This window comes from Temnothorax nylanderi, unplaced genomic scaffold (genome assembly GCF_030848795.1).
Source record: "Temnothorax nylanderi isolate EJ_2023f unplaced genomic scaffold, tnyl_v1.0 TNYL_tig0193_pilon, whole genome shotgun sequence".
Lineage (NCBI taxonomy): Eukaryota > Metazoa > Arthropoda > Insecta > Hymenoptera > Formicidae > Temnothorax > Temnothorax nylanderi.
This window is the reverse complement of record NW_027249255.1, coordinates 48098-62302: the sequence shown is the minus strand read 5'-3', so window position 1 is coordinate 62302 and position 14205 is coordinate 48098. Positions and strand designations below refer to the sequence as shown.

The following is a 14205-nucleotide window of genomic DNA, read 5'->3' as shown; positions in this document are numbered from 1 at the left end:
ACAAGTGGGCGATCGCATCCTGCAAATGACATCGCGGGAGAGACGCTTTAAAACGAGGCGTCGCGTCGTATCGATATTCAAGGGGAAAGAATCGTCCCGCGAAGAAACGCGACTGAATTGGGTTACACGGTTGAACGGAGTCGAGGTGAGACCTTCGCCCTGAATGGCAGGCATCGTCAGGCAGCATGGATCATTTTGATGCAGTTTTTCAGTCAGAAAAACGGTAGCCTCTTATGAGAAGCTTCATTAAAATCAGAGCGCTTCTCGTTAGTTTTAATTATAATAACCAGAAGAACGAGAGTGAATATGAATATGACATAACGGAAGCAAATAAAAAATACAAATGGGGAAGAAGATATGCACTAAGAACATTTTTATGTAAATTCTTTTAATACTGTATTAATCTTATAATCAACATGTGCAGATCCTTAATTAATTCTTTGTAAAATAAATGCATTTTATATTGGAAGCTTACTCGTCGACTCACTTTCTCTCATTTTAATTCAAGTTCTATTATCTTTTCTAATAGAAAATCAGTCCTTTCTGTAAGTCAAATTATGAAACCACTTTCGAGAGCTTTTGTCTCCGATCCGTCACTGTTATATGACGAATTAAAGCGCGCGAAATTGTATCTCTCGATGGAAAAAGGAATCTCTTTTCCTCTTCCTTCATTCCGCATTGCGGAACACGTTCGCTTTCGCCCGTGAAAAAACAACTTGTAACCCCGTGCGTGGATTTCCGCGGTATCATTTGCTGGGTGGAGTTGATATAGTAATACCACACGGCGTTGTCGCGTAAGGTGATCACGTCCCGTAAACATCGACATACTTGGCCGCTTGCGAGGCGGAGGCGGAGGAGGAGGAAGAAAACGGAACTTTACCGGCCGACCGTTGCGCGTTGGAGCGAGATCGTGACGTGGGACCGCGGGTCCCACGAAAGGGAGCAATGGGTGTACACCCACGAGATCGGCGGGAGATAAATTCTAGCCAAGTGCCGCGCGCCCCGTTTGTATGCGTCTGCATCTGTATGCATGTACGCTATTACGTGGCGCCGTTACGAGGCGTTGGGCACCGCGTACGCGGGCGAGGTGAGGACGAAAACGGAACGGTAATGGCGAAAGGGAGAGAGGATGAATGACGACGTTGATCCGCGCGCGATTCGCGTGACCGTTGCAGTCGATCGCCACGAAAAATGACGTATTGAACGGCACGTAGCTGAAACATGCGTCACGTTGCGTCAGTGCGATCGGCGTATAGGTTTAGCGGGGAAAGATGATAGAAAATGAAAGGAAATTCTGTGCAATTCGAGAAACTGCTCTCGCTTTTAGTCATTTACCGAGTTAAATGTAAATTTCACATTATTGAGGCTGAAATCAACTAAATATTCTTTTTAAACATACTTTTTTCTTATCGAACAACTGAAATATATAACGAATTAAGACTTGAATATCTGGGGAACCACGTGTGACCCATAAATCTGAAATCATGACTGAAATAATAAAACAGAAGAAGTAACATTTCTACAGTATTTTAAGCTATTCGGAAGCGGCAGAGTGGAAAGCGGGAAATTTACAATGTCGAAGACATACAGAGGAGACCAAACGTAACACTGGAATGTGAATTATGCATTCTTGCGAATACGAAATTGTAGGAAAAGGATAGGAAATTAGTATAATTTGCTGACGGAGAAACTAGGTTGGCATATGTCAATGTCCTACGTATGTAATATATACTCGTATATAATGTATATAGGTAGCTTGTATAATTTATCGTAGATCGAGATGAAAAGAGCGTCGAAACAAAGATATATTAATGAAGTTCACTGAGAATATACAATTCTCCCATGTTCGATCAGACAATAGATCTCGTGCATAGTTCATGGCAATAAAATACCAAGTTTCGCAAAACGCGCAATCGAAGATTGCGCGTTTCGATGGTTGCGATTCAATCCCCCGGAAGGGTTTTGCCGATTTCCGTTCCAGTCGTGAGGTAACTCTACTTCGAGAAACTGCGACATGTGTAGTAAAAGTCGAAAGCTCGATTCGAGCGCACTTTAACTGCGAAACGGGGGTAATCCCAAGTTAGGAAAATTAATGAAACGTCGTCGGATGTAACACCAAAATCGACAAAACTTGATTTTCAACGAAATTTTATTTAACTCGTATCGACGTATAAATCTCTCCCGCGAGACATAAACGGCATGGTGACAGTCGACGAGGCAGCTCGCTGGATTGACGCGTTTCTACCAGATATATCCGTATCGGCTGACAGATTTGCCGGTAAACGGATCGTGACCCGTTCAAGCCGGATTCTCGGGCCGTTACGTGCGAAGAGGCGACTTTTCACGTACTGGGTTAATCTGGGCGTTTGCCCGAACTGGGAAGGCACGCGGACACGATCGATGTCCCGTCGGCAGCTTCCGACACCAAGGGGAGTCCACGGCGGTAACGATCGGTATGTCCGTCGTTTCCACAGAGAAAGTATCGTATAAAACCAAAGCGCAGCCAAGGTACCTTGCGAAGATATGCGACGAGAGGAAAAAAAAAAGAAGTCAAGCACTCGTACGAGCGGTCGACGAAGGAGGAAGAGAACGAAAAACCCGTTCGTTGAAGAAGGAGAGGAGCGTTTTCTTCGCGACTCCGCGTATTCGTAGGGGAGGGGGAGTGGGGCGTCTGTCCCAAAGGGGAGTGGTGGTCGCTCGGGACGGTGGGACCGCGTCGTCGTCATAGCTGAACAAAGAGGTGTAACGTGGGGGTATACGACTTGGGGCCCCGGACCCGACGGGCCCCCGGGTGGCGAAGGCGAAAGTGTGCCGCGTATATAAGGCCAGGAATCGACGGCAATCAGCATCCAGTTCACTCCTGGACGCACCCGGAACATCGCGAGAGCAAAAATGAGAATCCTGGTACGTCCACCGCCGTAGTCGACTTTTCGCTCGTCGATACCTTTCGCCCGGTCGTCGCGGAGACTCTTCGGGAAACTCGTCCGAGAAACCGTGTACCGAAGAGGTGCCCGAATAGATAAAGGGCACCTACGAAAAGTGAACGAGACGACGGAGAATCTCGGAATAATCGGGGGTGTGAATCGTTCGAGGGAGAGTCCTCGTCGCGATAGATTCGAAAAAAAAAAAAACACGCGTTAAGGGATTCCGCGAACAAGTTGCTCGAGAAGTGTTTTCTTTTTCTTTTTTTGACCGGACATTCCGCAATTTACCAACGTCGACGGTTACGCGATTCTTAAACCAGTTTCACTTTATTGCGAAGTGAACGAATCGTCTTCATATTTAATATATTTTATCGCAGCATTTGGGTTCTATTTATTTCTAAGCTTTTGTTAGAGTTTGGAGAGGATATCTACTACATCGTGCGGTGATGTATATGTGCATTATAATTACGTGGATCGGAAATAGATTTTTATTGAAGCGCGAAGATGATACCTATGATATGTATCTATGAATATTTTAGATGATTCTAGAATATTCTAGACGAATATTCTAGATGAATATGAACATTTATCTAATTGTTCATATTTATCTAGAATATTATTTAAAACATACCTCATATTAAATTCTTACGTTTTGCGACGATATCAGAGACACGCATGTGCGTTATTGCATACGTTATTAGTAGAAAGGTTCAACCTCGCGGATGCAATATTTTTGCAACCAGTTCTTCGATGTGCGTCATTCAGAGATTGCGTTAATAAATCGTAACACTGACATTATTTTACACCGAGCGTAAGAGTAAACGACATTGCGTATTTTTTTTCAGGTTTACGTGGCGGTTGCCACCCTCGTGGTTACGACAGTGCTGTCGGAGGAGACCGCGAAAGTCGAGAAATCGGCGGAGAAGTCCGAGAAGAAGCAAGAGAAGCGAGGCCTGCTTGGTCTTGGCTACGGTTACGGTTATGACGGCGGATACGATATCGGATCTGGCGGACACATCGGCCTTGATGTAGGCGGTGGATACGGCGGATACGGAGGATACGGCGGATACGGAGGATACGGAGGACACGGAGGATATATTGGCGGAGGATACATCGACGGTGGTCATGATCACCACGTAAAGACCATTGTGAAGAGCGTCGCCGTCCCCTACCCCGTGGAGAAACACGTCCCCTATCCGGTAGAAAAGCCGGTGCCAGTTCCCGTCAAAGTGCCCGTTCCGCAACCCTACCCCGTTGAGAAGCACGTGCCCTATCCAGTCAAGGTCCTCGTGAAGGTGCCCGTACACGTGCCCCAGCCCTATCCCGTGGAGAAGAAAGTTCCCTATCCGGTCCACGTACCGGTCGACCGTCCCGTCCCGGTCAAGGTCTACGTACCGCAGCCGTATCCCGTTGAGAAACATATTCACGTACCGGTAAAAGTACTAGTGCCGCAGCCCTATCCCGTCGAGAAGCCAGTTCCAGTACCAGTGAAGGTCCCAGTCCACATACCTCAGCCCTACCCCGTCGAGAAGCTCGTTCCCTATCCCGTCAAAGTCCCGGTCGACCGTCCCATCCACGTTCCCGTGCCCAAGCCCTACCCCGTCCACATCGAGAAACCTGTCCCCTATCCCGTCGAGAAACCCGTTCCCTACCCCGTGAAAGTTCCGGTTGACAGGCCATATCCCGTTCACATCGAAAAGCATGTGCCAGTCGCGGTCAAAGTACCAGTACCTCAGCCATATCCGGTCGAGAAGCACATACCTTACCCCGTTGAGAGACCCGTGCCTGTAGCAGTCAAGGTCCCAGTCGACAGGCCGTACCCCGTTCACATTGAGAAACCTGTCCCCTACCCCGTGGAGAAGCCCGTCCCCTACCCTGTTAAAGTGCCGGTGGCTGTGCCCGTCCATCACGAGCAACATCACGGCGGCTACTACAGCGGTGGATACGACGGTGGATACGGTGGTGGATACGGTGGTGGATACGGTGGTGGATACGAGGGTGGCGACTACGGTCACCACTAATGTCGCTACCTCCCGGCTGGTTGTCCATCGTCGTCGTGCAAGAAACCCCATCGCGACAACGACGGATAGCCGCGAGGACCTTGTCTTAGATTACGAAGGTTACCGATCCGAAACGTTGCCGTGCGGCGCAGCGATATCTGCCACTTTGTACCTGGATCGGGATCGAGGACGATCTCCGGTAGACGATCGCGTACCGGGCCATCGTACCTACGAATCCGATCGCAACGAGGACGCGGCACGGCGACGTGTGCCAGTTAGGAAGAACGAATGACCAGTAGGGATGTACTCGTCTTCAGCGATATTCGCTCGAGAGCAGCTCGCTTGTCTTACTTTTGTACCGATATTAGCAAAGTATGTATTTTTGTACGGAAAATAAAATAAATATTAATGTAAAGTAATTGCGCATTAGTGTGTCTTATGTGTAATCTACTCACTTTCCTTAGCTCCTATATATTTCCTTTTTTCTAAAAGGAAAAATAAAAAAATTGATAAAAAATAAAGAATTGATCAAAAAAACATGTTAAAAATGTGCGCAATTGTGGAATTTTTGACAACTTAATATATATGTACATACTATATATATTATTATGTAATATTATGTACGTAATATATAGATTTAATATTAATATTGACTTAAAACATGTATGAAAAATATAAAAATTAAAATTATTATTTATCAAGGAAAAATCTCGAGATTAATGCCAACTTTTCAAACTATCTTAGACCTCTGCTCTTTTCCATTCGTTATTGATAAATGTCATTGCATTCTATCGACAGCACGAAATTAAATGATAGTTGTCGACTCAGTTTCCGGCGACAACGAATTTTCGCTAAATCGATAACCTTGTTCGTAATCTACTCTGCACCAGGGATCGGCAAAAAAAATTTCCATTTTTTATTTTTTTTATTATTATTTACGAAATCAGCAATAACAACAAATTAAATTTTTATAGAATCGACAATATTCGACAATATTGTTGATAATATTCGAATTTTCTTACCGTTAATTACTGATATTTAAAGAATAGTTTTGTTCTATATTATTGTTCTATTTTATCTTATGTATAATATAAATAAATTTATTGATGCTTTAGAGGATATTAAATTAAAAGTTGATGTGCACAATAAAACCTTGAGGAAAATGCATATATAATACGGTATAATCAATGTTTAACTAAATTTATTACTTCGACCTTCATTATCCTATATTCTCAGAATTTCCCCCGGGAAACATGAAAGTCTGAGTGAATTCCCATAGTGGGGGTTCTATTTTCCCCCGCAGAGAAGTTACCATCTTAATCTGAAAAACTAAACTGATGTAACGAAGCCAGGGAAAACATTTCCAAAGTTTGGGAAGCTCAATGAAAACATATTCGGATGTAATTAATACATTATTCACGCGTGTATGCTATCTTTCGTGATTTTAATTGTCATCGATGCCGTGACCTTTTCTCGGTCAAATTATCTCATAAAATTTTGAACGTTGCAAAGTATAAAATAACCATTCTCGAGCAGGAAGTGCTCGAGTAGCAATTTAACGAATCCACTTCATTGTTTCTTACTAATATTCTTGTAAAAAAATGTATGCGAGCTCTTAAATTTAAATATAAATCTGACGGAGAATCTCCTTGCAAAACGCGAAGAGAAAAGAGAGAATAGAAGGTGTTCCGCTTCATCTCATTGTATCGATTTACGATGAGCCGCCGCCGCATCGAAGGCGCAACGGAGTGAAGAAGCCCGAAAGGGCGAACGGAGCAGTCGATCTTCGATTATTCCTCGTTATCCCGGCCTTCGTTACCCAATCCTAGCGTTTCGTTGCGGCAGAGGCTCCCCTGGCGCCCATCGCGGTACCGTTTGCCGGAGGTGAAGCCGATGCATCCGCGACTAATTTCTGCACGACCCACTTCGGTCGCGGAGCGCGCGCACGTTGGCTTTGCCACTTGACTCACGACTTGAGGCAACGACTTACGTGCTCGTCTCCGCCGCTGCGAGCACGGGAACGGGTTACGCAATCGCGGCCATTAGCGCACGCGACGCCGAGGCTGAAAGTAAGAGTCTCTCCCCTTCGCCATCGCCGAGAAAGATCGCGCGCTGCCGCGAAGTCTACTTCCCCTTTCGTCCGTTTTCCAGGCCCACCGGTGTCCTTTCGCTTCCTCTATCTGTCCCGCCGCACCTCTTCGCCTTGACTCGCGAAACCGTTCCATCTAAGACAATTACGCGGAGCGAACGACGTCACACTGCCCTTCGTTAAAAAATATTGCGCTCCGCTAAGATCTTAAGATCACGAACGCCGTAGCGTAACGTGAGAAGGCTAGTAGCTTGTTTAAATGTCAGAGCTTTGACGGATTTTAAATTATATTCATGATTTATGGTTTTCTTCTCTTTATGTAAATTAAACAGCTCGTCTTCATTTTAATAAAAATTTAACTTGACATTTAATCACAACAAAAGATTAAATTTCCGATCGTTTGTGATTAGTATAATACTTATAATAAAAGAAGACAGATCAGCTTTCGTATGTAATTATGTTTATGAGTGTTCCATGAAGAATTACGAAATTTAATTCAACAATTTGAATTAAGAAAATTTCATTTTTAAAATAAAATCGTGTTAACCAAACTAATAATTTAAATTTCGCCATCCTTATGTTTATCCTTCGCGGTTAGTAATTCTATTACGAAATTTCCTATCACCTAATCACTTAGAGTGAGAGGATCTCAAAGCCAGTTATTTGACATTTGGTGTGATATTCGTTTTAATTTGAAGCGAGCTGCCCACGCACGTTCGCATCGTTAAATGCCGCACTCAGAATCAAGAAATTAATTTCCACAGATATGCCGAATTTTAGAAGTTTAATAAAACTTTTAAACGTTGAAATTCAAATTCATTTAAATAATAAGTTTTTATTGTGTACGGTTGAACCATTATTTAATGGTGTAAAAATTCTTATATGAGTCGATCTTATCAGTCGTTAATGTTTAAGAAATTAAATTGAAGAATCGTACATTGAACGAGTGTCTGCGGAGAGAGTCTCACCAAAAGAAACGGTGTTTCTCTCAACTGCTTTCAACGACGGTAACCGGTAAAGCAGCTAGTCACTTTCACATTTGCTGATACAAAATGAAGACATTTAACACTTTCCAAATTAAATTAGTTTTTTCATAAAGTTACACAAAATATTGAAGAGTTCAGTTCATGCTCTGGACAGCTTATACGAGATCTAATCTTTTAAAACTAATAACTTATTTGTTACACAAAAATAGAACTAATGCCTGAAAGCTACAATTTTGTTTAATTATTGTAACCCTGAAGCACAATGAGCATAATTTCATTGTCAACGTTAAAATCCAATTTTCTTATTTCTTCATTTCGCGTCACTATCATGTGTGGATACTTGAAATCATTATGGTAAAGCTTAATTATCTGGGACGTGAGAACTAATATCGACTGTAGTTACTGCAGATAATGTTAAAGCGGCAATTCGTACTCTAATATGCATTAAATTGCGTTGTGAGAACGTGATCCACGATAAACGAAAGTAATGACGCGAACGTATCATGATCCACTTTGTACTCTCGGTGATCGACATCTGCATAGGGGCGTTTTATTGTAATTGCTATCGTGAGCGACAATTTGTTGTAATTTTAGCATAGGATATAAACCGGGGTTATCAATAGTTACGATGCAGTTCAAAGTAAAATAACATTGTACATAAATCGTAAATAAGACGTGTATAAATTACTAATAATAGTAATTTATCGATTTTTGCATGTTTCTATTATCGCGCATTCTATTTTGCACGTTTTATATAATGTAATGCTATATCTTTGTGATTTATTGATTAAACGCAGTAATAATTATCGCGTTAGTGCCTTAAAATTAAGCGGAGACATAAAAAGGCAGAAGATTAAATAATAATTAAATATTATTAAAACAGTGTTATTTTTCCTGCTGCTTCTGCTGCCTTATATCCGCTAGAAAGTACGTATCTAATAACGGAGTGATCTCGAGAGTGAAGGCAAAACCTATATATTAAAGATGTAAGAAAGTTTACAAGCGTACAAACATGTAGTTCCGCCGTTATTAAGAAAACATTAATTATGAAGGTATTAGGTTTACGCGCCAAGTTTATTTGCTTTAATCCGCAAATATTGCGTTTAGCAATAACTTATACGAATCTTTGATTTACGAATCGTCTTCTCTTCTTTCCAGTAAATAAGTTGCTGACTTGCTAATGGCAAATGTTTCAGACGCGTAAATCGAGAGAACTGAGAGTTTAACCGCGGCATGGAAAACAGCCATAATTGAAAAGTACATTCAAATATGAATTATTACCATGCGATTAGTCTCGCAAGACTGACTTCTCAACTAGACGGCCATCACGTGTGAGACTGGAAAATTACTATTATTACAGCGGTTGCTACGTCTAGGTGATTTAAAAAGCGCATCCTAAGCAGAGACTTAGTAAATTTATTCTTATATTTGTATTTGCGCGCACCAATGCGCTTCCTCCTTCATTTTATCGCTTGACGAATCTCGCGCATTTATGTTATAATCTAGATATCCGGAAGCGTGAAGCGCACCTTTTCAAAGTGTACCACACGCTTCCGCTCTCGACTTCCTTGTCCTCGAAATTAATACAATAAATCTTTGCGAGGATGTTCATTCGGAAAAATCTCAGTAACATCACCACGTGAAAAAGCGGTCTCACGTTAAAAAGTTAATTGACGATTTGAAAGCTTCACGGCATCGCGCTGCGTTTCTCCCAGCCTGTGGCTCTTCGACAGAAAATCTATCCAATCCGGCCAAAACTCTCTCTGTTTTCGCGATTTATAATGAAAAATTCGCGAACAATATTCGCGAAATCGCGGGGTAATGACGTGTAAATTGTACGACTAATTATCACGATAATGCGTTTGTTTTCGAGCGTTAAATATCTGACACGCGAGCGCGTTGAAAGACGATAATGAAGATCTGTGATCCACGAACCGCGGTTAGGATCGCGTGGTCATCGCGAAATCCGTACAAAACGATGTGTGCACGATGTGAAACAATGAGAGCATCATTTTCTCCTCGCGATGGTTAGGAAAAAACGCGTTATTCATATACGATTGCATTTAAGTGCGATTACATTGCAATGTGTCGCACCTTTGCCACTATTTACCTCTTCTTTTTATCTTTCTTATTATTACGAACAAAAATTTGTATAACTACATATTACTGTTATCTCTTTTTTTTATCTCTCTTAAGAACAAAAATCTGTATAACTACATAATTTTACGTGGATCTACGTAATTGATTTGTTCTCTTTTCACGAGGTTAGATTACCGTATCAGATAAAAGTCTATGAATAGTAGCATGCTCTAATAAGTAATCCGGTAAGAAACAAGTACGCGGATTAAAGAGAATGATTTATATAATTTAATTAATATCGGTATTAGATAATTATCTCGCTCCCGAGTAAAGCTAAACTTAGTTTTTGATTGTATAATCGATGAAAACATTTATGTAATTTAGAATTAATCGGCGTTCGTTCACCATGATTGCGAAGCTCACTCTGCTCCTTAATTTATGCGTCCATTGCAGTCAAATACTGTTAATTACGATATTTTGGGGGGAACGCCGAAAGACCATTTTTAGCGATCGCCGTAGAACTGGTTACCCAGCGCAAGTTCCCGTAATCACGTCAACGTGAAAAGGTCTTTGACACTTTTCACTTTCTGCGTACGACGGCTTATCTCGAAGAAGCAGCGATGCGTAGCGGGGAAGTTTAGTTCGCCGGATTTATGGTTGCATTTACGTTTTCAAGTGACCGATTATGTTTCCGGCAGTAAAGACATCGTCACGCATCAGAACATAAAGCTCAGCGATAAGGATCGTTGTTGTCAATATGCAATTGATATTATTAAAGATTTATCGCTTCTATCGAATTTCTCTTATAGAAAGTTATTTTTATTAAACCCAACTTTTTAAATTATGCATTTTTTAAATTATATACATTTGTACTTTATTCTTTCTCCTTTAATCAGGTTTTTTTTTCAAATAATAGATATATATTTTTATTTTGTATGTATGATAAATGCGACCTAAATGTTTCTTATTCAAGATCATGACCAATCCAAGAAAATGTTGAGATTCCATAAAAGAAGTGAACGGTTCTTGCCATTGGAACAGAAAACGTCACTCTCTTTACGGACAAATAGATTGGAACGAGCGTGTGCTGGCGCTTTTCCCGATGATTTTTATTGTTGCGAAAAAAGATATTTTCACTCTCGTCGCGCGAATATAATGAATCGCGAAAGTGATCCATCCCCTCTTGAAGAAGACATCGCGTGTACAGCTTCTAGATCAGTAACACGCCTCTGCCAGCCATGGCACATATATAAGATGGTAAAAGTATACGACTGATCTATTTACTGTTAACTCGAGCAACGTGCTCGAAGAGAGAAGAGGTTGTTCCCAGAGAAGAGATCACTCTATCAATTCGTTCGAGATGGGACATGGGGTACGTCTTCGTATGCTGTTAGGACATTCAGTGCTGTGAACGACGAGTGGTCGAGAATTAAACTGTGTCGTTGTGCAAATTTTCTTCTCGAATAGTGCGTTCTTGTTAGATATACGAAAATAAAATTTCGTTGGAGTGCAACAAGATGCATGATATAAAACAATTTTTATATAATAAATCTGTTTCACTCTTTTTATTTTTAATTTTGTAATATTACTTTTTATAAAATATAGATTTATATATTTAAAAATTTATTAATGTTAAAATAATTGAGTCAATTATTTCAGGGAACAAAAAGTTTTTCAAGAATAAGAGAAATCTCTCCTATTTTTATTTCATTAAACTTTTCTGTTTTTACAAAAATTATTACAAATAAAACAGAACGTGAATATGTTTGATTGCTGTGTTCCAAATTTAATGGTATATTTTTTAGGACAAAAATTAATTTCTCTGATTTATTTAATAAAAATATAACAATTCAAGTTTTTCCTAAAATAATTGACTTAATTTGTATTTTATTCAAATGATTCATATGTAATATAAGGCATTGCAAGTTTTTTTGGAAGGGAAAACTTTTTGCCTTCAAGTTGCAAATATAATATGTAAAAATATCTTTAAATAGAGTTTATTTATTCTATACTAAAATGTAGAAAAAATTTGTGAAATTGCTTAGGTTTTGCTGTTTGCAGGGACACGCGAAGTTTTTATTGCCACTCTTTATGGCCACTGCAATGAGTCTTCCGATTCGGAACAGCTATGATAGACGCGTATACAAGTACGATCACTTCCCCTCAGCACGATATGTTCATCAAATTATGCCTTTCCACGTAAGGCAAAGTAGAGCCAATTATATCCCAGAAGAAAACATTTACAACACGAATGTATTCAGACCGGAACAAGAGGAGCCTAAAGATAATCAATGTACGTATTTTGACATATTTAATAAAGTTAGCGCTGTGTAAACGCTAGGTTTATTAGATAAGTATACTTATCTAATAAATTCTTTACAATATTGCTATATATAGTATATATATGTGTTAGCGTTTGCACAGCGCTAACTTTATTACTTTATAAATTATTAATTTATAATTAAACAACAAGAATCAAGGCCGTGTGTCTCAAAATAATGTGGAAAGTTTAAGCCAATTAACGAGCAAACAATTTAAAACTAAAATAGTTTAATAAATTCTAAATATATATAGGTAATCTATTAGATAAGATTTAATTGATAAGACTAAATCTAATTTTTATCCGAGAAATAATTTTTCAGTTTCAGGCTCTCACGTTTCAGCTCAACATTTTAAACGTGATTTCGTAGGTGGATACGAAAACCCTTTCGGTGTTGAATTGAATAGCGGGGGGGAAAGTGGACAAAGCGTACACAATTATCAAGTATTAGGTAACGATGATAAAACTGTTACGATCATAAAGAAAGTCGCGGTACCGTTCCCTGTAGAGAAGACTATCCGATATCCTGTGGTCAAGAGAATATTGTATCCGGTCAAAGTGCCGGTTCCACAGCCGTACGCGATCGAAAAGAAAATACCATATCCCGTGAAGGTCTTCGTCAAAGTTCCTATTAAAATACCACGTCCAGTACCGGTCGTCAAGGAGGTTCCGTATCCGGTTACAATTCCGGTGGATCGTCCTGTCCCAGTCAAGGTGTACGTCCCAAAACCGTATCCAATCGAGAGAAAGATACATTATGAAGTAAAGATCCCAGTAGCGCAACCGTACCCCATAGAACGAAGAATACCGGTACCGGTAAAGATACCGATACACGTACCTCAGCCCTATCCGATCGAGAAAATCGTTCATCATCCTTTAAAGATCAAGGTGGAAAAACCCGTTTCCTATCCGGTTAAGATACGGAGCGCGGTGCCGATAGACGGAGGTGTTAAATATCGATAGATGCAGAGTACCAAGGTAGTGATTCATTAAAATAAATAAATCATTATTGGATGTAAATGAGAATGTAGCTGCCAGAGGCTTCGTACTTCAATCATGGCATTTCTCGGTTCAAAGATATATGTAATAATTAGAAAAAAAAACAGAAGATTTATAGACAGACTCTTAAACACGAGGCTAACATAATATAGTATAGTAATTAAAATAAGTAATAAAGCATTTGTTATTACCTTTTCTTAGGAAATATTTATTTACATTTACGAAATTTTTTACTCTTGAACGCATGTGGAAGGTATGTATAACGCCATCTCTGCAATATTTTTTACTACACTCAATGTCGGTACATATCGACGGAATCATATTCTTTATCATAGTGCATAGTGTTGCCGTGAATTATTGTAACGTTATAAAGATGAACAGTTAATGTTTAATAAAAAATTGCTTCGACCTAATCATAATATCCCAAATTTCGATTTAAGGACGTTCACCGGTCCTTGATACTAGAGAAAATCGAAATTCTATAGATTTTCTTGAAACTGTGAATATACGTTAATTTAGGTGTGCTTTATGAGTGGTATAAATTTCAGTACCTCTTGCGGTATAAAAATCGAGATACTGAGCCTCCAAAGTTTCAATTTTTACCAAAATTTAGTAAAAGTTGAAACTTTGAGGCTCAGTATCTTGATTTTTTATACCGCAAGAGGTACTGAAATTTATACAACGCATAAAGCACACCTAAATTAACGTATATTCACAGTTTCAAGAAAATCTATAGAAAATCGATTTTCTCTAGTATAAGGACCGGTAAACGTCCTTAAACTTCAATATGTTTCTGTTGAACTTAATG

General features: G+C 40.0%; 3 protein-coding genes across 3 annotated transcripts in view; 2 read left to right on the top strand and 1 right to left on the bottom strand.

Annotated features, from left to right (window-relative positions):
- The window catches only part of Ance-3 (angiotensin-converting enzyme Ance-3), a 51633-nt gene that overhangs the window by 15014 nt on the left and 22414 nt on the right, over positions 1-14205 (bottom strand). The window lies entirely within an intron of this gene.
- LOC139778731 (uncharacterized) lies at positions 2734-5343 on the top strand. Its single transcript, XM_071716819.1, has 2 exons — positions 2734-2904; positions 3770-5343. Exons 1-2 carry the CDS (start codon positions 2893-2895, stop codon positions 4943-4945), a joined length of 1188 nt encoding a protein of 395 aa, XP_071572920.1. The 5' UTR covers positions 2734-2892; the 3' UTR covers positions 4946-5343.
- Positions 12266-13593, top strand: LOC139778715 (uncharacterized). Its single transcript, XM_071716787.1, has 2 exons — positions 12266-12371; positions 12721-13593. Exons 1-2 carry the CDS (start codon positions 12266-12268, stop codon positions 13359-13361), a joined length of 747 nt encoding a protein of 248 aa, XP_071572888.1. The 3' UTR covers positions 13362-13593.

Excerpts from the sequence above, each read along its gene's own strand:
- LOC139778715 (XM_071716787.1), top strand. The coding sequence starts at position 12,266 with ATGCCTTTCCACGTAAGGCAAAGTAGAGCCAATTATATCCCAGAAGAA. Across the intron at positions 12,372-12,720 it reads GGAGCCTAAAGATAATCAAT|TTTCAGGCTCTCACGTTTCA; the intron begins GTACGTATTTTG and ends ATAATTTTTCAG.